This window comes from Xiphophorus maculatus, chromosome 5 (assembly GCF_002775205.1).
Source record: "Xiphophorus maculatus strain JP 163 A chromosome 5, X_maculatus-5.0-male, whole genome shotgun sequence".
Classification (NCBI taxonomy): Eukaryota; Metazoa; Chordata; class Actinopteri; order Cyprinodontiformes; family Poeciliidae; genus Xiphophorus; species Xiphophorus maculatus.
The window spans coordinates 14434521-14455012 of record NC_036447.1 but is presented as its reverse complement, the minus strand read 5'-3'; the positions used below and the strand labels follow the sequence as shown (position 1 = coordinate 14455012).

The 20492-nt window shown below is 35.4% G+C and overlaps 1 protein-coding gene across 1 annotated transcript in view; it reads right to left on the bottom strand.

Annotated features, from left to right (window-relative positions):
• Nucleotides 1-20492, bottom strand: part of ctnna2 (catenin alpha 2) — a 313802-nt gene that overhangs the window by 260861 nt on the left and 32449 nt on the right. The window contains exons 4-6 of the mRNA XM_023333734.1: nucleotides 18623-18789; nucleotides 16776-16895; nucleotides 15746-16012 (exon numbers count right to left, since the gene is read on the bottom strand). Coding sequence (XP_023189502.1) covers nucleotides 15746-16012; nucleotides 16776-16895; nucleotides 18623-18789 — 554 coding nt within the window. The remainder of the gene's footprint in view (nucleotides 1-15745; nucleotides 16013-16775; nucleotides 16896-18622; nucleotides 18790-20492) is intronic.

Sequence of the window (20492 nt, the reverse complement as noted above, 5' to 3'; positions counted from 1 at the left end):
AGATAGCACGGACAGTGCTATAATTAATAAGAAGCCCTCTTTCCCCTGCAAAGCTGACCAAATACCTATTTTTGGCACTCGATCGGCACATTTGATTACATTGTAACACCATCCAAAATGTTCTATGTTTTGTCTCTGCTTTTTTCAAGTAAAGTAGCTCACTATTGTCATTGCAATAAACCTTTATATCACCAGGTTTTCAATATGGTTTACATCAGGGATCCTCAGGGTCCATCAAGGGTCAAATATTAAAAACTCTACCCTTTTAAAGCTGCGGTACAGCTTTAAAGTTTTTAAAGTAAATCTGTGGCAAGATTTACATATTTTAACCAAGGATTTGACAGAGTATTAATTCTGAATAAATATAATATGCTGTTAAACATTCTTTTTCTTATTATTATAGATAAAAATTGGGTGGATACTGATATCTGATATTTATACTGCTGTTATTGCCAATAACTCATATTTACCGTTATTTATGTACAGGCCATACCACTAATGTCACTACTGCTGTCACATGACCAAAAAAAATACCACATGGCCAACCCACTCTCCTGCCTGAAACAAAAAGGAAACAAAATGAAAATTAACATCCATTTTTCGCATCAGCTCAGTTTTACGAATAAAAAAACATTACAGATATATTAAAAAATGACTTACATTGGCCCATACCTATGTTATTGCCAATACATTGTGTTTCCTTAACATTATATTCTCTTGTTAAATGCTAACACAAGTCAAATTTATTAAGGCAATATTGCAGTCACAAAAAGTGAAAACCTTTCAAGCACTACCTGATTCTGACAGGATCTCAGAGGTTTGTATTTTAATGATTGTGACCTGAATGTACAGTCTGATTTACAACGTTTATAATTTGACTCAGTCTTCTCTTAGGTCCTTGTTCTAACTGAAGCATGTTAAATACATTTGGCATGTATATTTTCACATGCTGATTTAAGCAGAAGAGGCGTACTTAGACAACTGTAACTTGCCTTTTATAAAATATATCCTGTATGCACTCATTCATGCAATGTATCATCTTGTTTTTGTAACTTGATCTCATGTTGACAATTTCATAGATAGTGTCACATTACTCCAGTAGGCAAGTGGTGATTATGAGATTGTCATGGTATAACCTTAAGTAAAAATACCATGGTGACATGCTTTTCTTTACATAAAGAATGTTTAACATAATCTGTCTTTATCTAAAACTAGAAAGCAAATGTTAGTACCACTGCTCCTAGACAGTATGCTATATTGATTATTACATTTAGATTAATTGTTCTTTATACCATGTATTGTTATTTTCTACCTGAAATAAACAAAAAATATATAAATACAAATTAGTTGACTTTAGGAGTAGTCTTGAAGATAGTGTCACACATTCTTTGCTGCAAAGAATATTATTCCTTGTTCTACTTTTCACAGTGTAACCAGCCATTTTTCAGCCAGTCATCCGACAGGCTGAAAAATGCTGTCAGATCACAGCAGTAGGTGGGAACATTTTTCTGTCGTCTCTTAAAATTCCTTAAGCTGCAATATGATGTCAAATATTAGTGGCTCTAAAACTTTCACTATTTCACAGCTCATTATACCACAAAACTGGGAGACTGCCTATGTCCACTCCCCAAGGAGCTGGAGTTGGCTTTTTTGCTTTAAGATATACACCTGCCTGCAGTTAAAATAAAATGAAACATTTGTTTTATTTGTTTATAAAAACTTGTTTATGTGAAACCTACTAAAGTGATGTTGAATACAGTAAATGGCTGATTCCGCAAAACAAAATGGAGGGTAATAAATGTGTGCCGTTCATCTCTCATTGCACAAAGTGACATTCTAAGTCTTACTAAAACTATGCGCAGCAGACAGATGGCAATTTTATCTTCAGCTGGAAATTAATAAAGTGCTAAATGTTCAATTTTGAATTTGAGTTTCACATGATTGGTTAAAAAATATGAGAGAAGGTATGTACAGTACATGTCTGAAGGGCCTATGAAGATGTGAACAGGTAGCAGGCAATGCTGGTAAGCAAGGGGGAAACATTTTTAAAGGTTTCACAAATCACTACAGTGACATTTGCTAGGTGATGTTCAGAAGAGGTTCAAAACCTTCAGCTGAAAAGGATTTTCTTTTGAAAACCTCCATGGCATTCCTGGAAGGGAGGGAACAGCTGCATACAGCAGCATGTGCAGACAGCAGATCTTTTGGTAGATAGCATAATGAGATTTAAAAGACTGTAAAAGGGATAAAGGCAAAAGATGTGGAACTAACAAGATGAAGACATACTGTTAGAGAAACAAAAGTATGAAAAAGAAAGTCAATTTCTTTGCAGCAAAATAACTCTTGAAAGTAAATGCAATCCTGATGAGAGGAAATGTTTCTTTCAGCTCAGTGTAGTATTATCAATCAATAAGTGATCCTCCCTACGTTCAAGCTGAAAAGAAAATTACACATAAAACTATTAAAAAGCATAAATTTCATGAGAACTTAAACTTGACATTGCAGTAAGTGAGCCCCTGCTCCTTTTTAGAACTAGATTTTTCTTTACATGCCAAACTAAAGACAACTTTAATTTTAAAACTTCTATTATACTTTCTGAGCACATAAAAATCCAACTTCTTCAGATTTCAGTTTCTCTGTATGAGAGATGGGTTTTGGATGATTGATTAACTTTACTGCAGCAAGACTCTTCATTATGTCTAAATGACAACTAAATTGGCCTTTCAACAAAGCTAGATTCATTCAAGCCACTATATCAGAGATGAGAGGCATCGCTTCCACACAGGAACCCACGGGGGAAATTTTGATATTTTCTGAGTGCTTCTAACAAGCATGTGCAGCTACTGGTCTTATGGAAATTCTAGGCCTTCCATTTGGTATTATGACTGCCAAAAGCTGGAGTAAAAAAGTGAAAGAAAAAAAAATCTAAACGTAGTGTGTCAAGGGAACAAAGCCCTCATGGGGAACAGCATACACAACCAATGACGGATTATTCCAAGTCCTTTCTTTGGGTGCTTCAGCTGCCCCCTGTAGATCCACAGAAGAGGAGCCATTCCTACTGGCTTATTTTGAAAAGCTGGCCTGAATTGTCCATCTGGATGGTTTATTCATCTATCCAGGAGAATAGCTTTCCCTCCATTCTTTGAAACCATTCCTAAACATTTTAAAACTTTTGTATGCTCTATTTTAGCTTAATAAATATAAGAGATTGCTAACTTTAACCAGATACTTGACTGGAACTTAAAACTTATTTCTTATGTTAGATATTCCTCCATCCAGTATGTACAATACAATAACACATTGATAGATGTCTGAAAGATAATTCTTAAGCATTTACTTTAGGTCTTTTGAATGTCTGTACAAAGATAGTTCTATAGTATAATATCATAAGACCAGAAACTATTTTGCATTTCTGTGCTACCAAACACTTAAAGGTCTGTTCCCCTCCCCAACTTGTTGCTGCATAATGGCTGAAAGAATTTGTCTCTGTGTAAACAATTTTCTTTCGTTTACAACAGAAACTAACAGACTAGCCCAACTACCGTAATTAAGCAGCTAAAATGAGCTGGTTGTACTTGCCTTACTTAATAGGGTGAAGAATAAGAACATGGTTTATTCTACATTTTTCAAGCAATAAATTAATGTCATACATAATATTATTGTAAATGTAAAATGAAATATAATTCATAGAAGTTCAAATTTAAATTGCAGAATTTCAGTAAAACAGCTAAATCCCTCCATACATTTGCTTTACATTTGTGTAAATACAAAAAAAAAAAAGTAATTTTACCCATGTTATCATGCTGAGAACGTTTTATTCTAGCCCATTCTGATTTCAACAAGTATCGATATAAAAAGGAAAATTGCATTTCAAAATGGAGTAAAGATATTTCTCAGGTTACTGTTGATTTGATTAACTATCAAGGACATTTGTGAGGAGTGATGATGCCTGTTAAACTAGCTTCTCTCTGCATTAATCTATATGACATGACCATTTTTATCCTAAGGAGGTGGATAGTTAGTCGTAAACTTTGCCTTATTAGGTGACTGACATGTTCCAACTCAAACTTTCTGTGTCCATGTGTTTATACCCAGTGCATGTGCTGTACAAGAGCCAGCAAGCCCCCGCATTCATGAGACCAAGCAGAGCTGAGTGGGCAAGCAAGCATTTAAGGCTCTTACTGAAAGACCTTGACTGCAAGGCAAGATAGTAGAAAAAAAGTAATTTGCTGCACCCACTAAAAAATCCAGTCCCAAGAGCAGCGGGAAGGGGCTTGAAGATTCAGAAAAGTATTTTACTTTGGTGGCTGTTTCTGTTTAATTTGAGTGGTTGTGCATACATGAAGAGAAAGGTGGGACGTATCCACTTCTGTTCACTTGGGCCCATTTCCAGCTTACTTACATTGAATGTGAGCCAGGACAAATTGTGAGAAATTAACTGATAAGAGCTAAAACCAAGATAGATAAATTAATGACAGTCAAAGACAAAGACATGAAGCCTTAGACTTTAGTCTTATTACAAAGTATCATTGTAATAATGATGCTTTGTCATTATTACATCATTATAAAGTAAAATATTTACTTTATATTCATTGTGCCTTGTTTGCATGTCAGCAATCTAAGCTACACTAAATCTATGAGTGAAAATAAGTAGAGTGCAAATAGTCCGGTCACTGAGTCAACGTTTTGAGGAAATACTAGGTGGAGAAAGAACAGTGGACATCAGAGAAAAAGCTTCAACTCAGATGAGTATGGATTCTGTTTACCAAGAACTCCTCCAACTCTCCTTCCACTTTCCCTGATGCCTCACTGCCATCAAGACAAGACTGTGTGGCTAATTACTGAATGGCAACAAACAAACCGATACTTCCCCATTTTCCCTGGTCATGTCCCATTACTCCAGCTTAGTTCCCCTATTCATATTTTTCTTGACAGGTGCATCTGTCCATGGAAAACAAGACAGTGTTCGAATCAGCAGGCAGAGGATGTTGTAATTAAGAGGTGTACCTCTGGGCTAACACGTGGCTCAGTCAAGGTGAAAATGACAGTAGGGGTGGAGTTTTATTGAGTACAACAGGGTTCCTGTCAATAGCTGTGGCACTTGGCACTGTGCTCAATGCTTTCATTTGTATTTTAGTCCTGTGTTTGTGTCTCTACATCATTGTGCATCTGCACATGCAAACCTCTAACCTTCACCATCAAAGTGTCATTGTTGTGGGGATCAGAATGCTATCTTGAAAACCCACAAAGTCACAAATATAGAAGCGGAAAGAGAAGAGAAAAAGTGGGGTGTGTGTGCGTGTGTGAGTGAGTGTTATGTGCGTTTGGGAAAAGGAAAAGTGGGAGAAAAACAGGAGCCTGAAATAAGACAGAAAAGATGAGACGGCACAGATTGATATCGCAATTACCAACAAAGCTATCCCTCAGTTATGAATACATCTCCATACATTACAGGCAGGTTGCTCTCTTGCCATAGTCTCTGCAGCTAGTCCTGCAGTTTCTCATACACAATATACAACCACAGCCCACGAAAGGGTCATCATAGCGTTGTCCCTTTATATTAGCAATGCATCTGTCAAGATTCAACAACAATAAAAACTTTATCTTGTCTGCATATTGCTCTTACAGTAGCACAAGTTATTAATCTCTTAGGAAAAGAATATATAAGAAGAAAAAGGACATAATTTATTATCATATACATCATCTTACAAAAGTATTTGTAAATTATAAATGTGGTTTACATTTTGTCAAATTATAGGCACAAACTAAGTTTTTTTTAATACAATTGTACATGATATTAAAACACAAATATGCAAATAACAGCAAACTGAAAATAAAATACAGTTTTTTTTAAATGAAATCTTTAGTCTAAATTGTTATTCAATCATCTTTACATATACATAAAGGTGCTCGGGTGAGATGAGACCACAGCAAAAATATTTTGGACTACATGCGCAAAATGCTGTGAATGGCCTAGAGCTGACACTTCACAAAACTGTATTAAGCATCATGCAGTGAGAATGCTAATCTTCAGCAGACGCATGGGTAATGGTCAAAGCAAGAGCTGCAGTGTAATTAATGGTTTATATTAAAGCATTTTCATGTGTAAGATTTGCCTAGTCAAAGTCCAGCCCTAAATTGAATTGATAGTCTGTGGAGAGATTTGAAAGATGGGCAATTTAGCAATGGAGAATAGACAAAAAATTAACTCTCTAAATGGGTAAAGCAGGTAGAGAAACAGCCCAAAAGAAGTGTAATTTCCAACCTAAGTCCAACAAAGAATTTGTGACCAGATTTCAAAATTTATGCTTGCAGAAATATCACTGTAGCTCAAGCTTTCTTCCAAAGCTTGAGCTTCTTTACAAAGCAGATTTTATAAAATGTCATTCTTTTAATGTGCAAAAGGTGGTTCTAAAAAACATTAACACCTGAATACAAATTGATATCACATTTTTTTTTCAGACTTTAATTTGTAAAACGAAACCAAAAAAACATGCATCATCTTCCTTCTTATTCACAAAAGAAAACTACTTTGTGTTGGTAAATCACATAATAGTCTGTGGTTGTAACAGGACAAAATGTGAAAAATTTCAAGAGGTATGAATACTTTTGCCAGGCACTCCATCTCATTATTGCACAAAGCAATAATGAGATGGAGAAGATGATCAGTTTTCTTCTCACTGCTCTGACATCTTTAATGCTTACTGGCGTCTCTGCATGATCTTTAGGAAATGTCTCAGTGGATTATCCAATAACCATAAACATGTCCAATCACCACTCTCGACACAGATGGCCACATGGATCATTGGGGAGCAGCTTACGCAGCCATAGCTCTCTACAGTGAGGTTCAAACGACGGCCTGTCGTGAACACTTTCTTTCAGCTTGCAAGTAAATCCAGTTACAGTTAGCCCATAATTTATGCAGAGTGAGGACCATATGCTTCAACAGCGAGACAACAGGCACTGCAATATATGGGAGGGGGGATTTTACATAAAAATGCAAGGCTGCTACCAAATGGGTTAAGAGTATGCATGGAGGCATACAAGCATTTCAAACACCTCTGTGGCTCAAAACACATCAGACAATGAGAACAAAAAAAGGAAAAAAGGAAAGAAAGAGAAATGGAAAAGGAAACAACATCTGAAATAGCAAAAGATGTGCACTGGAGGATGGGCAAATGGAAATGTAAACCATGGGAAAATGATCCAGTGCAATTTGGATCTCTGCCGCAGGCTCCAAGCTATGCTCCATGAGAGGTGTGCAAATGAAAAACATGTTGGGGTGTGAATGTGTGTGTGTGTGTGTATAGATGGTACAAATGCAGGAACTATAAGTTCTTACATCAGGTGCAAGAGGACGGTTTGATGACAACATGACTGGCATATGAAAGGGGATATCCTGGAAGAAAAGGAGGTGATGCTGTCCAACTTATCTGGTCCTGGTGGTCATTTTGGAAAAGCTTTGCCCTGTAATCTAATCCTGAATCCCCCTTTGACAAAGATCAGTTCAGGTATCTACATAAATCAGAATATCTCAGAACCATAAAATGCCTTCAATCCTATTAATGGTACAAAACCACACAGGGTGACGCAGACTGATGATGAGCACGACTGGAAATCTCTGTTTCTAAGGACTTGCAGGAAAAGGGGATAAAAATGGAAAAGATAGAAAGAGGGTGGGGAATGAGAGAGCGACAGGGAGAAAAAAAAAAGAAGACCAGGAACAGCTACAGGTAAACACTGCCATCTGCTGGCCAATGCAAGAACACCCTGTGTGCTTTGAAACTGAAGCTAATGTGTTTGAACAGCTGCACCTTTGACCACCTGTTTGCACTGATGCACACAAAGCAGATGTGACACACAAAGGACACTGCACTCAGCCAAACTTGACATAATAATAAGAAAAAACTTCCAAATTCAAAGATGTAATAGTTTATCCCTGCACAGAGACAAATTTAATTTGCTGGTTGAGGAAGAAGAATGAAAGTTGAGGACGAGGCAATCATCTTGATGCAATCACAATTATGTTAAAAGACAACCCCATCTATTCCCCACGACTCTTGGCTCTTGTAATCGAAGGCAGCAGCAGCAGAGGAATAAAATGAAGCTCTCCTATAATTCATACTTATGCTGACAGGCTTTTCTACCTCTGTTACAAGTCACAATGTCAGTTTTTTTAATACTAAAAAGGCCTGTGAGAGGTACTTACTTTGCTCGTTCCTGCTGTTCAGTGTTGACGACTTTGTGTGACACATCAAAAAGTGTGAAGCAGCAGACTAGATTACAAGTGCCAATGTAAAAAGGCTCCACCAAACACTTTCTCATTTGACTGCATAAAGATAAAGGCACTTAAAGTGATATGAATATATAAGTGGCATGAAGATTAGAAAAGATTTTTGCATATTTCATTTTTCACTGCAGTTATCAGGTAAGAGCAGTAGCTGTGTCTGCTTGCCAAAGCTTACAAATAAAGAAATACATGTTTCTGTTTGCCCTGTAACTTAATGTAACTGTCATGTTTTTACGGGGAATTTGTGACTTATTTCACAGTCTTCTAATCCAATAGACCTGCAATAATGCATGTCTATGCAATGGCTTAAAAATGTAAGTGAGTGCTTCAGTTTGGTTTTATCACCGTTCCCTGAGGGCTTTACTCCATCTGTTCTAACACTAAGCTTATATTCTGATTAAACATGACTGGGATCTTCTTGAATGGGAGAGTTAAAGGTGATTATCCTTAAATGCTATTTACCAAAACCTGACAATATTATTAATAATCAAATCTGTTATAGGATTATCACACCTGTTTTAGTAAAATAATGAACTGCTAAAAGCTGATTTATATTTTAACAAACAATGGTTCAAAGTGACAGACTTGCTAACTTTAATGCATTGTGGTCACAGCTGTTGACACCTATTCAAAAGTCTTTTTTTTTATAGGTGCGTCTGGGTCTGTTTTCATAATATTCTTGCTTGCTCCTAGTGAATAACAATATCTCTTATCAAAGGAAAATATCGAATGTCTAGAAGGTCAACGACAACTTGTTTCTGTGTAAGCTTGTTTTTCTATTCTTTTCTTATCTTGATAGATTTTTGTATGAGATTGAATTTATACTTCAGTGGTGATTCTCATTTCCTTTTCATTTAGAGCTATGGACAATATTTTTGTTTTGCTTTGATTTTTTTAAGAAATGGTTGTTGCTAAAAAATAAAACACAATTCCACAGAGAGCAGAAAGGAGGATCTGAAGAGATAACAGGATGAATCAGGAACAAAGTTCCTGTTTTTTTCAATACACTGAACAGAATTAAGCTTTTACACATGAGGGCAAAATAGTTTAACAAGAAATTATATGTTATTTTATACATTTCTCTGAGAATATATTATATTTTCTCTTTCTGCTCTATTTTGAAGTCTAAATGCATGTTGTGCAGATTATGAAAACACTTTCTAAAATGTGTTTATGTAAGGAAATATTTTTTTTACTCACAAAATTAATATATAAAACAATTCAGTTCTAAAATTATCAAAAATCATTAAAAAAATAGAAAAAATTGGAATAATGGGAGAAAGTATAGTTGTCTAAAAAAATGTAATCATACTTGTTTTTAATCAGATCAGATATAAGGTGAATCTATAAATGATAACTTTAAATATAAGACATTTGACATTTAACATAAAAGTCATAAGATTAGCTATAAAAATAAACCATAAATATGCGCTAATAATTTATATAAAAATGTAGCTTTTAAATGTAAGTGAAAATATTTACAAGTTTTCAAAGCATTCTGTTCAAAGCATTTCTGTGTGATATATCAGATAAGAAGCTCTTAAAGGTAAAAGGTGGACTGAGGTTAACGTCAGCCTCTCTGTTATATGTCAAACGATGCTAAACCTGAGCTGAAGCTGACCTCCATTTTTGTTCTTAATAGATCCACTCCCTCAGACTTCTATGTGGACTTACTCAAAACTAATTGTCGGTGTTGTAGAAGAAAAGGTAGAAGAGGTCACGTCGTTTTTTCCTGTTGTACTCATAAACTGCTTTGTGGACCTGACTGTGATCATAGCGTTTTAATTTTTGATCTAACCTTTAATGTCAGAAACTGCATTGTGAAAGGACCTGCAGAGATAATTGGTTTAACATGATTTCCTATCCAATCACACACTAGGAAGCCCTAAAATGTAAAAGGGAACAATCTGAGTTCAAAGAATTTCTGCATAAAAACAAGGGATATTGTTTGTATGCTCTCCTGGTTTCCCTAACTAATTTAATAAGATAGCACTACTTATTGACAACGTGAGAATAATAACTCCTTAATATGGGCTTGATAGCAGTCAGTGTGTCCTTTAATTAAACGTTTGAGTTCCTCGTTGATTGAAATGTTCAATAATATCTGGATTTAGAAGGCTGTAATAAACAGTAATAACAGGGTGCTGAATAAATAAGCCATACTTATAGTCTTAGCAAAATTGTGAGCAGTTAAGCAGAGCACAGCTTGTCCAGGTCCCTTCACACATGCACATGTATGAATAAAACTTTCAAAGCTACAGCTTGTTCAAAACCCCCACAAGACTAAAAAACAGCATAAATATTAAAATCCAATTGTCTGTGTGTTTGACACAGCCTGCAAACACAAATCACAACTTTGCAAATGAGTGGGAGAATTTGTCAAATGTGAAGATGCTCTGGTCAAACAAGACCAAAATTTAACATTTTGGCTTCACATAGCACTGCATATAATCTTGAAGATACTATCCCCGCAATCTAACATGGTGGTGGCAGCATCAGGCTGTGAGAATTAAATCTTTTGGAAGTACTGGGAAATTGGTCAGAGTTAATTAAAAGATAGGTGAAGCTAAATACTGGGAAATCCATGAAATCATGTTTGAGGCTGCAAAATAATTGAGACTAGTTGATTAGCAAAGCCTAGTTGAAATGCAGATCTCAATTTAGTGAACAATCTGTGGCAAGCTTTTTTAAACTTTACTCCTGCAGAGTACAGAAATAAACTACTCTAAAAGAGTGTGTTACAATCACTTAACACATTAATAAATTTAGCAGACTCTTGGCTACAACTTTTTCAAAACTTGCTTAAAAACTTCAAAATAGCTCAAACACTGAAATATTTTTATGTGTTTCACAGACACTCAGATCCATATATCAGAACAATGAGTTTTGACAGTCTGACAATAACTCGTAGACAACAGAGATCATCACCTTAAAATAAGTAGTGCTGTATGTAATAGAGCAGGATTCATAGCGGGTAAATTACCGACTGCAGATAGAGGAAACTTGCTTGTATATGCGCATGCATTTAGTTACTAAACAAAGGTGAAAATGATGAAATAAAATTTGAGCAAATGCAAACTCATGCACACAGACTAAATGAGGCCACACAGGCCATGCCTCATAGCTCACTAAATCAGTGCATTAGTATTCTGAGATCTGACAATTGTCTGTTTCTGTGGTGCTGAGAATTAAATATGCATCAGCTTCAGGCAAGCGCAGAAGGCTCAGCAAAGGGCAATTTCTTTCATTTAACTACTGCTTGTCCACCAAACAAATAGAATAGAATTAAATTCAGAGTTTTTGCTTTTTTAAACACAAAAGTTTTTGTTGAACAGAGTTGATGTGAAAATGTCAGACTAAAGTCTTGTATAAATATATCAGGATAGTGTTAAAGTAAATGTGGCAGTTCGCAACACGGTTTCTAATTTCTCTGGCTTTTTAATGACTTTGGACATGCATTTAATTTGTTTATTTCAAGGGTTTTGCCCTCCTTACATAACATTTCCCCTGCTCAGCAGCAGCATCAGCTCGAAGTCCTAATCTTGGGTTTTGTATTTCCAATCCAGTACCACAAGATGTCACTCACTTTATTTAAACAAGCAACACTGGTTTTAAAGAAAATATCAATCTTTACATTTAAGTTTTTGTACCTTATATGTACATTGTATTCTAAACATTTGAAGTCACAGCTGTAGGATTTTCATCTGTGAGAATGTGACTGCATAAACTTTTTGTAGAAGTAGTGAAAGAAACAGAAGACTGCTTGTATTAAGTAAATAAGTTCTTTGATTATACATTTTACTATTTTCATAAACAACACACACAAAATGCTAAAAGACTGCACAGGCAATATTACTTTTATAATTTCTACAAATCCTATTGGCACTTTTTTTATTTAGCCTAAGTAACTGAAAAAGAATGGAAAATCTGCATCAACGTGAAGTAAATCCTACTAAAAATAAGATGGTAAGCGAGGAAGATGTGAAACTGTAGAACAGCAGAAATAATAAAGTGGCAAGAACACAATCTAATCTGACAAAAGAAAACAATGGCTGCTTTTATCTATCCCAGTGAAACCGAAGCTCAAAGATTTATCATAACTTTAGATTCCAACAGCACAAAACAAACAAACTGAAACTCCAAAGTGTGTTTTAGTAGAAACCTTTTTAGATGAGAATTAGATTAAATGTTTTGACCTAATGATTAGTCACAAATTAAAACTTTTCTTGGAAATTATTTGTCACCTTTGCTTTTTTCTTCTATGCTAAACATTTCGGGTATGCAATGGTACCATCCCTGATGGGACATTATGTATCAATCATGCAAAACATTTCTATAATGTACTTGTACTCAATTGTAAAGTTGCTTAGAGTTAACTGAGCTTAACCAGTGGTCATAATCTGTCATACTGTGTAAGAATCACTGAGCCAAACTAGGGGTCGCAACCAAAATAATGGAAAGGGAAAGAAATGTAAAGTTTTCAAAAAAAATCCACAATTAGATTTAATTTGAAGTGAGATTTTATTATTTTTATGACCATTTCTAGTCATATTTTTGTAATTTTATACTAAAACAAAAATGAAAAATAAACTTATACAATGATTTATATATGGGATTATGAAATAGTTTGCAGGTAGAAAATTGAAGTAGGAGGAGCTAAAAAGGCAACTTGTAGATATGAAATTAAGGTACAAATGTCAAAAGAATGAATTGGCATTATTTCTATTAAGTTGGTGGTATTAACACATTTAGGCAGCTAATCCAAAATGAAGAGAAAAAAACCCAAAATCCTATATGATAAAACATGCCACTTATTTGATGTTACAGTGATACCTAATCATGAAGTCTTTAATGTCTGTAAAGGTCAAACCTTTGTGCAACTAACAGTTCATAATATAAACTACACCAAACTTGGAAGGAATTGTTTAGAAACTACAGTAAATAGGCAAGAGGAACAACATAATTTTTCAGTGTTTTAAGTTGGAGTCACACTACACAATTATTTGCCTGATTTGACCCCCCCAATTTCCTGTGGGAAAAAACTACGTCAGTCTGCACTAGTTGGGGGCAGTCAGAAGGGAGAGTTGACCCAGTAATCTGTTAGAGTGAGATGGGTTGAGGACTGGAGTCTGCCAGTGTGTTCCGAGGAACAGACCCAACCTAACTTATGTTGCAGTCAAACAAACATGTTTGCATCCAGATTTAGCTCAAAGAAATCAGTTGGACAGAATGAACTTATTACTGATTACAGTACAAGTGCATGTTGCCAACAGCCAACATAAAAAGGAGTGGGATAACATCAATTGTGAGCTCTTTTTATAAACATTTTTATGTTATGCATCTTCAACATTATGAGCATCAAATAACTAATACGATTTTCAAAGGTAAAAATGTTCTCATTTTCAGCAACTCATAAAATAAAGTGGTTTATTTGGGTTTTAGCTTAAACAACTGACATATGAGAATCAAGAATACCACAGGTTTGACACGTTAGGTTAGTTTGATAAGTCCTGTAGTCTTTGGTCCTGCCATAGGCAAAGTTGGTAAGAGTAAGACCCTAAGTCTTTCAGTCAAGAAACATAACAACTACTTAAAACCAGCATGTTAGTGTGAAATTGTCTTTTCAAAATCTGTGAAGACTGTGAAGCAATGTACTGTGTCCATAGCATTAGGCTCTTAGCTTTGCTTTCTAAAACTATAGCATGAAAAAAACTGATAAAAAACAGTTAACAGTATAACTTATCAAGAATTCAATAAGTCTCATGTTCCATGGATAACAAAAACTGCTGAGGGAAATATCAGCCCTTTTTCAACACATTAAAAGAAGATTCTCCTCAGTGAGTTTTAGTTTTTACTACATAATGTCATAAACAGCATCTAAAACAGACAGTGACCATTGTTGAAAAAAAGGGAAAATAAATATCTCCAAATAGTCTGGTCAACTTTAAAACCACAAAGTTGACAGTAAAATATATTCAGCTATTTTTTTCTATACAAACTGCTTCACCATGTGACTAGAACTTAATTTGCTGACAATGAAGAATGTATAACGTCTTGCAATAATATAGAAGCAATTTGAACATGTTCATATTTTGTCACATTAGAGACTCATTATACCAAAATACACCACAGAGCCCCACAGGCAATCGTCTCTGCCTGTAGAGTTTACAATGCGTAACTCTGAGTGACTAAAATCAAAGTTTTCTTTGGACTCACTTGTAGATTAATATATTTCCATGTTGTATTTACCATAGTCATATTTATTATTTTTATAAATACATTTTATATTGTCTATGGCTATATTTGTATTTAATAATATTTAATGCCTTGGATGGAGCAGCTTGTTAACTAGCTTGTAAATAGGAAAACCATATTCTATTCTATACTTTAGTGGATTTATTGGGATTTTATGTATTAAGCTAAGATAAAGTACTCAAATTAAAGAGCATCTAAGAAGAGCAAGAAGAAAGTCATCGTAAAAAATAAAGCAAAAGAGAAGTAGAAATCATGTAGTGGATCCAGCAAACATGGGAAACTATGCTCTGGTAAAATGAGACTAAAATTGTTCAATTTATTCTCCATTTTTCAACAATCTTCAGACTGGGGCAGAGGGTTCCTTTTCAGGTAAGAGCTTCATAGAACGACAATCATTGAAAATGTGCAGTACTTGTTTGAAAATGTGTTACACAAGTCTGATAAATCTCTCTCTAAAAAAATTCTCCTTATTAGCAGTTAAACCAGAAGATTACCAAACAGCCTGTTTATAAATAAGAAACATGACATGAATTTTTTTTGAGGGGAAAAGGATTGGTGGGGTTTGCAAGCTATAGTTTGACAGCATCTAAATCTTTTTTTGTTCATGTCCTAAAATCTTTTTTTGTTCATGTCCTAGCTTTTTCTACTTCAAGGTATATATACCTTGAAGTAGGTATATATACCTACTATATATATATATATATATATATATATATATATATATATATATATATATATATATATATATATCTCAAGACAGAATAAGCCAAATTGAATCTATGAATCTAAACAAACAACAAAAATATAAAATCTGTTTAACAGATTAGATTATGGGGTACAGCCACTCTCACTGTCCTTAAGTAACCACCAGAGGGCAGCAGAGAATTATGTTTGAAAAAGCTCAGTTGAGGACAAAATTTGACTTATTAAAAAATACTAAAGCAGGGCAAATATAATAACTCACTTAAAAATTGGTTATATGTGGTAAGAAATGAAATACACTGTCAATTTCAGATTACATCATTTATTTCCAGTAAAAATGAAGAAAGTGATGCTGATGTTGATTCCTCCCTAGTGAGTTTCAAACCCACTGAAGATTTTTCAGTTACGTAAGGATTACGGTCAACTTAGCAAAGGGCAAATCCACCTGAACCAACGGCAGTATTTTCAATCAAAAACAGAGAAAACAGAGTGACTTACATCAAACTCATTGAGGGCAGCAGCCAGTTCTCCGATGCCAGCATGGCCGTGCTTCTCGTCGGTGGGTGAAGTGGCCTGGGCAGCACTGGAAATGCCTCCAATGGCCTCCTGGACCTGCTTAAACACGTAGTCTCGGTTGGCACGTGTGGCAGCCACATCTGGGTGGCGCAGGAAGGCTTGAGAGGCCGTGTACAGCATAGTGGCGTTTTTCTTAAGAGCGCCACGAGCAGCTGCCATCTCATCCCGACACTGAGGGTCCTTCAGCTCCTTAGGACAAGACAAAAGTTCTCAGGTGAGCACTACTCGAATAGAGTATTCATATTTTGTAGAAAAATCTATGCAACAACAAACAGATAATGTTGCAAGAAAAAAAAAAAGCTAGAAACTCATTTGATAGGTTTGAAAAGAATGTCAGCAATGCTGAGTATCTCAAGAATTCACAGGAGAGAAAACATTAATGCAATGGTTCCAATCTTTTCTAAGAAGGAAACAAATTCCCGACCCATTTGATGAACTGGTATTATTCCAAACACATAAAGCTGAAGCTGTGTCATCAGATTAGCAGCTGTGAAGCTGGAATGGATGCAATTCAGGGCTTTGCTCTGGATAAAGTTGGCAGCATGGTGGCTGACCTTTGTGAGAAAAAAAGTCTAAAATCTTCTAGCCAGACTAGTTACCTAGTTTTTGAAAAACTTTGAAGAAGTTATTTTCAGACTCAACAGGTTCATTTTCACTTTGAAGATTCTATCTGAATCTTATAGTGACACTGTGTACAGATTTTTCTTCACTTTCCAAAATGTAATCTGTCAGAATCCTTGACTAGATCCATTAAAATGCTTTATTCAGAAGCAGAAAATTAAGCCTGAACACCATATTTTACAAGCTCATTTATCCAACTACATAAGCAAGTTCTGAAAATGATTAAACAAAAGCCTTGACAGGATAGAAAAGTTAGGAAAGAATACTTATTGGATTGTCTTCATTCTTAGCTTATTTTCCTGATTTTTTTAAAAGACAGCATGACAGTTACCTGCTGTCTCCGAGCCGCCACATAGTTAAGTTTCACCATCTCTTTTCCAAACTCTTTGAAGCGGTTTGCCAGGTCCTGCTCATTGGTAGCATTCTTTACTCCCTCCAGGGCTTCTTCAACCTGTCAAATACACATGCAAACACTCACACTCAAAATTTTTTATAGTCTCAGAAGTCGAAACCTAAATACATATTTTACTTTACTGGGCTATTTTTCTTCCAAGATTGCACTGTAGTTTGGAATTCCCATAAAATGTAACCAGCTTCCAAGTACCCATTTAAGAAAAGCAATCCTACAGCATGGTGCTGCCACCACTTTATTTCGCCATGAGGGTAGTGTGTTCAGGGGAATGTACAGTTTTCCACTATCATTTTTCCATAAAGCCCAAATAGTAAAATTTCGGTTTCTTCAGCATATTTTCTGTGTACCCTAAACCAATCAGGCAGATTATCATGACCACGTGCTTAGTAGTATTGGTCACTGTTTTGCAGCTGAAACAGCCCTGACCCATGTTAGCTTGAACTTCACTAGTTCCCTGAATAGGAGAGTGTCGGTGCCACATAGACGAATAGCAGATTCTTAAAGTCGCAGTGAGGTCTCCAAAGAGTGGAAAATTCATCTGGCACATATCAATTGTGTCAAGATCTGAGAAACTTGAATGGCAGGTCAACACCACTAACTTGCTGCTGTTCCCTACAAATAAGCTATTCATCTATTGCCTTTGCACGATTATCTCTTGACTTAAATTAACTCTGTGAACCCAAAGAATGAAGCAAAAAGAAAGAACAATTAGTGCTTATTTGTGTGAATGATAAACTGGATGGCTGAAGATGTCTGCAGGGATGTGCGCTTTATATCACAAACATATTGGCATTTTAAATATTGTATATTTATTTTTCCCATTAAGCCCTGAGCTAGTAGAATAATAAATGACCAAGTAACCTAAGTTTTTTAACTGATTACAGTGTCTCTTTTCAAGATTCTCCTCCATGTCTCATTTATATGCTAATATGTGTGACTTGGTGATAAAAGCCAATATATGTATATATTGTGTGTGTAAGTGTGCGTGTGTTTATGTGTCTGTGCCTCTTTCAGCAAAGGAACTCATTATCTCATAAAACCTGCATATGATGCTAAAACCACACCTCAGCAAAGGATCTCTGTTTTTTATTCACTTGGGATGCAATTCTAATTGCAAATTTAAAAGGGTGCCATTATATAATCCCACTTTATAGCACAATCAAGTAACAGTGTTGCCTTCATTTGATATAAAAATGCTGTATATATTAGGCATACCTTAAAAAGAAATTTAATGCAATTTGACGCCTTGGATATTGGTCATGGTCTCTTTAAGTAGCTCAAACTCTTTCCGACACTCCGCCTTTATTACGTCTTCACAACAATGCTTCTCATTATGTCATTTACAACCATTTCAAAAAGTGCTGGATTTTGAAGAAGTTTGTATGATAACCTCAGCAGTTCCATCAGTTAGCTGCTAATTGCTGCTTCCTCTAGTATGGTGGAGCCAAGAGGGTAAGATGTGCAGAGGGGTGCTCTTGAGGTGGAAACTCAGCTGGAGACTGTAGCTCCAAAGAGAAGCTTTGTAGAAAATGCTTTGTGGGAGCAGATGTTCATGCTCCCCCAGCAGGTTCAAGGATTATTCAAACATGCAAGAAAGATTCAATGCAACACCCCAGGTATGTTTTTGACAGTCTAACATGACATAAAAGATTCTACATAAAATGCTAAAATACAGCATAACCAACATAATTATTCCTTTAACCACAAAGCTGGTCATTGAAGCTCCATTTAAGATGTATTCATAACACAGGACAAATTGCACTTACAATCTTAAGGTGGGCCAGCAGCCTCATGACATCAGCCATGTCAGCAAGGATGAGCAGGCGGGTGACAGCAGACAGCAAGGCGCGAGCAGCCCTCACCATGGTGCCACGTTTCACAGAAGAGCAAGGGTCATCAGCAAACTCAGATGAGGCTATGCGCATCGTTTCTCCTGCACAAATGGATTGAGTAAAAAGTGAGGTAAGCAGAGAAGAAATCACCATTTTTTTGTGTCAGCATGTGTTTGCCCACTACAATCACTTAATATTTCTATAATTTAAACTTAGTTGGATTTACAGGGTCTCAATAAACCATATGAGTATGAGTGTGAGCACATTATTTACGCTAAAACTTAGGAGCTAATAAATCTCTATAAAATACAATGTGTGGAGAAGGAATGACAGAGTGCAACAGTGGAAAGCCTTTTCATACAAGATTTATAGTGATGGCTTTATTACTTTTTCTATTGTAATTAATAGTTGTTGACTCAAGAAAGAAACTTCTACTTTATCTTTTAGATTACCTAAAAGATATATTTGTTTATCTTGTGAGTTTATCTGCAGCAAAGTCCTACAAAGTTAGAGTTCTCCCATAAAAAGATGCTGTTTTACATCAGAAATTAAAATCAGACAGGCAGCACAGTGTCAAACAAAATAGTAGCAGATGAGAAAAGTTACAGATGTGCAGAGAAGAATCCTCAGAGCCATGGGAATTGCTGTAATTAAAGGTGAAACTATGAAGATGGAATGCATGTTATTATTTTAATAAGTCCACTTGTTGGTTTCATTACAACAGCTGAACAGAAGCCAAATTCACTCAGTACTGTTGTGACTGCAGTAATTCAAGTTATTGGTGTGCTGAAATTATTTATGTAACTTAGGCAGAGCAGATCAGCAAAACAACTCTTGACTCAAAGTCAAATAATAAAAGCACTACAGTATGTTAATAATGTTTAAAAATAATAATGTTTCCAAGGACAGATTTTTACAAAAAGATGTTCAAAAGTGGAAAACAAAAAACACCTTCATATATGTTAAAATAAATACTTGACATTCCCAACCAGCTGCTGTACAAAGTGCAGAGGTGATACTATTGTGATTTGTGTCATCTCCAATTTCCAATAAAGAGTGCCATTTTGTTCTGAATGGTTTTTATCATAAATGCTTATTTGACAAGATTACTTTGTAATCTGTCTACTGTATATCTGTACCTAATCAATCCCACTAGCATGCAACACAGTACGTGAAAATCTTTTATTTACTTGAGATTAACTGAATACAGTCAGGAGATCAATGGTATAACTGATCTCCAGCAGAGTGACACAGTTCAGCAAAATGGAAGAGAAAAGTCAATTATGTTATCTGAGGTCAGCACAATGAGACTTGACAATTGAACAACATCTTGTTTAGTGGATTTTGGTGACTTCTGTATAGCAGGAAGACATTACTGACTGACAAACAAATAAATAAATTGTTGTAATGAAAATGTTTAAAATCATTCTCTTTTCTGTTAAAATCCATAAAGCTTTTTGTTTGTTTTGTTATATACAACAAGGGTCAAGATAAAACACTATAAATCTATACTTCCCAAGTTAAAGTAATTTGTGGAGCTTGTTCCTTCACTCACATTGGCTGGTATCAGTGCAACAAAAGAAAACAAAAGAACAACTATGAATACTGAGTACAGAGTACCGAGAGTGCTGGTATGGATGTGTGTGCTTTAAATTTCTTATTTGGGATGTTTAGCCACCCCTGACAGTTTCTGGGAAAATAGAAAGTTTCAGCAAAGCTCTGGTCTTCCTGATGATGTTTGGCTCACACAGGTCTGTACAATACAAAATGATTGTTTATTTCATGACAAAAGCATGAGACTATA